Genomic DNA, 7,264 nt, shown 5'->3' with positions numbered 1-7,264 from the left:
AGATGGATCGTCTTGCCTATATATAAATGCCACAGTATCTAACACAATTATATATTGGTTTCTCTTGCCAGCCATTAATGTCAGCAGCATTTGAACTCGGGCGGAAACAGAAAATCTAATTTGGAGGGCTAAGTTAAGAAAAAATAATTTTGAAGGGACTAAACACTAATTTTTATATAGTCTACTTTGTAAAAACACCTTCTAAAATCTAGTTTTCATCAAATTTTAAAAATTTTGGGGGGCTTTGAGCCTAAGGTAGGTCCGCCCCTGTTTGAACTAGTTTAATTGCCCTAATATTATCATTCCATTCTTTTTGGTTCTGTAACATGTGTCGACCTCAGAAATGTCACAAATTAATTATAAAGTACTCCAAAAGAACGCAGAATTCCAGCATTTAAACGCAAAGAAATTAAGATCATCACTTCGGATCTGATCTCTCTGTGGTTTGGTTTCCTAGCTAGCTAGCTACTTTCGTCACCTGGACGTTGTGTTCATGATCAACCATGTGGGTAAATAGTACTGGTTTGACTGTTTGGTATTCGAGTTTGTCATGGAGCGAATGCACTATATAACATTAAGCAAAGACTCTTAAATATGGGAGTTTGGCTTCTTCTTTCAGAGGACTGCAACTGCTCTAATGGACAGACAAACTCACTTGCTGCACTTTTTGCTTGCCTTTCCCACGACATGCACCTTATTTACATCTAAAATTATCATGGGGCCCTTTGCATGCATCAATTTTCTCTCCGTGGCCCAGAAGCATGTAAATGAGCGAGGACAATCCAAAAATCATGTAGGCTTTTAAAAAATTGTTCCTTTCAGATGGGACCCAAGATGCGAGCGTACGTTCTCAATCGCTGATCAGCTCCAAAGACTGTTGCTCCTCACAACTCTCCCTTTGCTCCCAATCGTGTTGATTGATACCTTAACTTGGGGCAACTTTTTGTTGAAACCTTAACAGTATGTATAATAGGAAGGAGCTGGTGAAGGAATGGTGCAGTAGAAAACCATGCTATCAAGCAATTCAACCATTTTGAGTTATTTCATATGTTTTTTCTTCTCCCCCTCCAAAGTTATAGCTTCTTAGTAAATATAATGTATATATATATATATTTTTTGTCTGTTTTAAAATACGTTTTTCACATATAAGGATACCATGAGTAGACTGCAAACCATCAAATCCTAGTCACAACGTAATTACTAAAACAAAACATTTCAAAATATTGGCGTCCAATAGTTAAGTGCAGCACAAAAGTCATTTTACTTACTTGCACCCGCAGAAGGCTAATCATTTAAAAGTTTTCGGCACTGATCTTCAAAATCACCAAAGTCTGGGTCATCACTATCGCCGTCACCTGAGAATTCATACCAATATTCACCATCAAAAGATCTGGTATCATGAAGTTCAGCATTGAATTCATAGTCATCGGTGGAATCACAAGGAGATCGCACATCTTCTTCCCAAATTCCCAGTTAGATTGACATTGAAGCATTGCCGTAGGTCAAGCGATTCAAGGTGATGACAACCATCAAGTATTGCCTTCAAGCCATCATTAGTCAGCTTATTTCCAAAAAGCTGGAGGTGGCGTAATTCAGTCATGTTCTCTGCAATAGCAATTGCCTCCTCATCACACTCAATGCGAGGTCTTCTGTAGCCCTGGCTATTGAATTTGAGTGACTTCAAAAGAGGACAACAACGGCCCACAGCTTCCAGAGGTTCTTTTGACAACAAACCATACAAAATCTCAAGGTCCTCCAACAATGGAAGTTTTGCAGCCACTTCACTCAATCCCTTGCCTGAAATTTTATAGCAACATACGAGTCGAAGACGTCTGACCTGACTTGAACTGTTAAAATGACATGAAGGCGATGAAAAAATTAACCCGCAATTATAAGATGACACGAAAATAGAAGTATTTGGAAGAATCCCGCATCTACAAATTCATAGTTAGAATACAGTGATAAACCCCACTAAATAGATTGTGAACTGTATAAAAGAGCAAGGATACCTTTTTTGCATATGCATGCCATACCTCATAATTCTTCATGGAGGGCTGCAATGTTGAGATATGCTGTCTAATTTATATTGCATGCAGAAAAAAGTGTTCAAAGAGAAGGAAAAAAAAAAAAAAAAAAGAGTAAAAGGATACGAATGTGTAGTTTGGAACATTCTGCATGCATGGAGGGAAACTCCCTACATGCACTGAAGCCATCAGTCCAAGAGCCAGAGACTGTTGAATTACTGAGGCACTAAGCCAAAATAGACAAGTCAACTGAATAGGGAGGGAGGGGCAAAAAGAAAAGGTAGGCGGGGAGGACATAAGTTAACCTGCTGATTAATCGAACACGAGCAGTCTGCTCCAAGTTTGCAACTCATCTATTAGAAAACACAAGCTAGAGCTCATACTGGTACTCAACATATATTTATGGAACCATAAATGAATATAAGCTTATATTATTTTTTATTGGCACCGGGTGTCTAAGAATAAAGTCCCGACTAATCCTAGGGATGCACAGGCCCAATATAAGCTTAAGTTATTTTAGAGATTTAAAAGAAATATTAGCATTTTTTTATAAGCTAAAACCCAAATGAACAGATTCTTGACCAACAATGTTCCCAAAATAAAATTGAGATCTTTTGGGAACGAAGTAGTGCTCGATCAATTCGATTTGCAGTTCACAATTCCAATTTACAATGAGGTAGGTTGAACAAGTCTGTTGAACCAAAGCGTGGAAGATTGTTTGGAGAACCAAAAACTTGCTAATATTGTCAATAGATAATTGAATCCATGGGGTTGCCAATGGCCCATGGCACCCATACTTGCCAAAACTATGGGGCAATGTGGTCAAATTGGGTTTTATCCCCAAGCCAGGTTTGTATGCCACAAAAAATTGCCTAAAGAAAAAAGCTGGATCAATGTGGTTGCAATAGATCACTCATTGTGTGCAAGATTTATAAAACTGATCACTCTATGCCTCCTTCCAACCCAACCATCCCGCACCCCAGTGGGTGTATGGTGCGGTAGAAAAGAGTTTTACAGGGGAACTCTAAATTCATGGCACTAGAAATTTGATCAAAGATAGTACACTTAAATTGAAAGCTTGGGTCACGTACAGTCACCAGAGAAAAACTATCTTTAGAGACTTTTTTTCTTATAAGTAATAAGAGAATTTTATTACCAAGTAAATAGGCATAGCCCAAGTACACAAGGAGTATACAAGAGCAAACACCTAAATACAAGCTAGAAACTAGAAAAGGCTAAAAGCAAATCATGAAGATTATCTCCATTCAATACAAGAGCCTCAGCCCAAATACACAAAGTACTAAAGAAAAACTCCCAAGTTCTCCCCTCGAGTGTTCTCTATCTTCAAAGCACCGCCATTCTTTTCCACCCATAAGCATCACATCAAACACGAAGGGATCATCTTCCATATGGCAACAATATGATGTCTCCCCTTAAAAACTTGCTAGCATGAAAAAAAGATGCACCACTTGCTTAGGCATCACCCAATCGACCAAAATCTCATCCCACAAAGTCTTAGCCACCTCACAATAAAGAAATAGACGGTCGACAGATTCACTTTTTTTTTTTTTCTTTTATAAGTAAATGATTATATTGATATGAATAGGCATAGCCCAAGTACACAAGATGGTATACAAAAGGTCACACCTAGTTAGAGAGAAGTAATTAAAACATTAAAATCATGGAAATCGAGGCCACAACAATCTACAGCTGTGGCCCAAAGAAATCACTTTCTTTTTTACACATGAAGCACCAATCTGCGACAAATAATCCACGCTTTCTCAAATCAGCCGTGGTCAAAATTTTTCCAAGAGACACCAACCAACAAAAAAATGCCACCTGACAAGGCACCTCAGAGACTTGATTGGAAACGCCATTATTTTACATATCCACATGGTGTGACATCTTAGTATAGATCACTGGAATAGGATCATTCACATATCTGAAGGAGCTGTTAACTATGGCTCCCATAAAACCGTTCATTTTCTGAGTAAAACCATTAACTGTTGACAAAGGGCTCATTTGGTAATAGAGATGAGACACAGAATTTTCAAAATTCTCAAAACTTCTCATAATTTTATTCTGAAACATCACTCGAACACAAAACACTTTTCAATTTCAAATCTTAAACTTTTTCATCTGATCATTATCCAAACACAAAAAACAATACAACTTTTACAAACTTCAAAACAAAAATTACATTCAAACAATTTTTTAACTTTGTAATATTTTTATTCAACATTTTCTCTCTCCTTTTCCAAAACTCAATAAAATATCTTAACTTAAATGATTTCACTACTATTCACAGATTTTGAGATACTCCAAGTGTTCAAATGAGCCCTAAAGCTATCATAGGACATAGATGTATGCAAGACAACAGAAATTCAACCAATTTTCCTGAGTTGCGACTTTCATCAAAGAACACTTCAAACACTTTTGAAGAGGTAATTTCCTACCATTCAGGAACTGGGCTTCTGTTGCTTTTGTTAGAATCTTTGCATTGGTAGATGTAACACCCCAGTCCCACATTGATAGGCGAAACAACTCACAGAGTGGGTAAGTTATAAGATAATCGTGAGTAAAAATGGTCTTAATACGTGATAGAAGCTTGTGATTTGTTTTTTTAAGTTTACAGCACATTTGTGATTAGCACTTTACCTAGGCCGTTTAATATGATATCAGGCCAACTAATGAGGCCAGCCATGTGATACTAGAGTCATGTATGTCCTGAACCTAACAAGGACGCTAGAATTTAAGGGGGTGAGTTTGTAACATCCAAGTCTACATCGAGAAAAGAATACCACAAAACCTTTTTACAAAATTAACTTTATGGGAACCCAAAGTTATTTATTTATTTATTTTTTATAAGAGGGAACCCTAAGTTATAGGCCATGAGGAAACAAATCCGTCTTGATAAGATGGAACAACCTATTTATTCAAGGATTCCTAAATGGGCAAGACCTATAAAACAGGGAAGCTATGTTTACAGAAAATTCCCAATCACATAGAGCAGGAAAGTTATAAAGGTAGTCATAGGTGCTACTTACTAGGTGAAACTGGGTGTATGTCGTGATTCTAAGGAAGCTTCAAATTGACTAGTCTTTTTGGGGTCCCAACACAGATGGGTCATTTCAATAGAACTCAGATATTCATACGGTAGCCTTTGATGATCATCAAATCTACTATACAGATCACTGGAATAGGATCATTCACCAAAGCTTGCATACAAGTATTTGTTAACTATAACTCCCATAAAACCATTGTTTGGGTAAGGCTGCTACCGTCAACCAACGCTGTGACAGGGCACTAAAGTATAAGTCTGCTATTGGCCAGCAGCAAGGTTCACATATACACTTTAACCGGGAAAAAAAAAATCCGTAATTGTTGCAAATCAAGAGGGGAATATTGATGAGGAGGCAAATCCGGAAGGGGGTAATTTAAATCCGTAATCAATGGGGCTGATGGAGCTGATATGATATGCAGAGGAATTTTAGAAAGTCTGTGTTTTTAGAATGTCTATTTATTCAGTTTCTGTTTTGGATTAATTCTGTTTTTTTTCCTTTCCGAGTTTACTGCTTTCCTAGTTTACTTCTTCCTAGTTTTTTGCTTTCCTAGTTGGAGTTGGAGTTTGTAATGTCGGTTTGATACTTAAGGAAAGAACGAAAATAATGAAGGAGTTGTTGTTGCCCATTCGAAGTTTTCGAATTTTTGTTGGAGTGATTCCAAAACAGCAGAGCGATTCTGCATTAGTCTAACTCTTGGGTTTGATGAGAGGTTAAACCAGGAGAATAGGCACCAGCTAGACAAAGCACAGTTTAAACTCACATATACCAATTTAACCAACATACTGGAAGTGTAAACCTTTTAAGTCAATAAAGAGAATACACAGAGATGAGAAAAATTTAGACTACTACAAGAATCTTCCCAGCCACAATGCACAAAGAGATGGGCAAAGTTATAACAACTAGAATACCTTTTTTTTTATAAGTCTTCCCAATCACGTTGGGGGTGAGGAGGGGGAGGAGGAGGGTGAGTTTAACAACTAGAAAACTCTTGTAGTAGTCTAACAACTAGAATACTTTTTTTTTTTGAGTTTAAGACTTCTTTTCTATAAGTCTTAACAACTAGAATACTCTTCCTGTCTTCCCAATCACGTTGGACTACAAAAGCCCAACAATATCAAAGCACAGCAAAGTTCCACCCAAAAATAAATTAAAAATGAAAAAAAAAAAAAAAAACAAAAACAAAATAAAGCATATATGTATATTAACCAAAAACTTTGTTAGTCGCGTAATTAAAAAAAAAAATCCGAAAAAACAAATAAACAGAAATAAATGGAAAAACAAAATAAATTACCTCTCGGCAATGTAGTGGAGAAGCTCGTCCGTGCCAAAGTACTCGACGTTGATATCGACCAACTGGCCGCAGCTACGATCGACGGCGTGACGGCACATCGTCTCGAGGTCGTAAGGCATATCCCAGAGGTCGCCGAGGTTGCGCATGTCGATTTTACGCCACATGGACGGGTCCTTACAGAGGTTGCGCCAGAGCAAGCAAACCCTCTGCGCGCTAGTCAGGATCTCGATGGCGCCGAGCCGCAGGAGGATCGACACCGTCACGTCCCGGGGAAGCTCCAGCCAATTCCGGAACTGGCATTGGGGATGAGGAGGGGGAGGAGGAGGGTCCATCGTGTCACAGGCGACGGAAGTTGGGGGAGGAAAGGCGGAGTCTTTGGGAAGTCTCGAGAAGAAACGAAGCAAAGAGATGAAGAAGTCTGATCTGAAGTATTTTGGTCGAAAGGTTTGGTGAAGTGCAGTGGGTTCGTAGCGGTTGTGCAATGGGAAAGCAGATGAAGCTCACGCGTGGAAGCAGCAGCACCAGTCTTACTTATGTAGCGGAAATTACTCTTAAGTCCTTTGTCATTAGTTTACTGCTTTACCAGCATTTACAATTGTATTGTCTGTTATATCTCTTTATTAGTTCTCATCATCCCATTGGTTGGAATCACTTTCTGTTGAGGCCTCTACTGTATGTAAAGCAGACGCATGAGTATTCGGTTTTTTAAGCAAAAAGTGATATTCAGTTATTTCCTTCAATTCTCTCATCTGAATCTGGAGGCCTCACTCTTGAAGTGAGAAACCCCTTTAATTCCCTATCTGTGTGTATGAAGTATTATAAGTAGTATCAGAGTGTCACTGATCCTTGATTAGAATCAATGGCTAAAGGAACTAGATATAATC

General features: G+C 38.2%; 1 protein-coding gene across 1 annotated transcript; it reads right to left on the bottom strand.

Annotated features, from left to right (window-relative positions):
• Positions 1–958: 958 nt before the first annotated feature.
• LOC121267252 (putative F-box/LRR-repeat protein 23) lies at positions 959–6,712 on the bottom strand. The gene is made up of 2 exons (XM_041171100.1): positions 6,381–6,712; positions 959–1,847 (listed from the first exon to the last, which is right to left on the bottom strand). The coding sequence occupies exons 1-2, from the start codon at positions 6,710–6,712 to the stop codon at positions 1,436–1,438; spliced, it is 744 nt and encodes a 247-aa protein (XP_041027034.1). The 3' UTR covers positions 959–1,435.
• Between the last annotated feature and the right edge of the window lie 552 nt (positions 6,713–7,264).

This window comes from Juglans microcarpa x Juglans regia, chromosome 5S (assembly GCF_004785595.1).
Source record: "Juglans microcarpa x Juglans regia isolate MS1-56 chromosome 5S, Jm3101_v1.0, whole genome shotgun sequence".
NCBI lineage: Eukaryota > Viridiplantae > Streptophyta > Magnoliopsida > Fagales > Juglandaceae > Juglans > Juglans microcarpa x Juglans regia.
This window is presented reverse-complemented; position numbering and strand designations above follow the sequence as displayed.

Coding starts and splice junctions, on each gene's coding strand:
- LOC121267252 (XM_041171100.1), bottom strand. CDS start 6,712: ATGGACCCTCCTCCTCCCCCTCCTCATCCCCAATGCCAGTTCCGGAAT. Junction 1,848..6,380: donor CTCCACTACATTGCCGAGAG/GTAATTTATTTT, acceptor TCATTTTAACAG/TTCAAGTCAGGTCAGACGTC.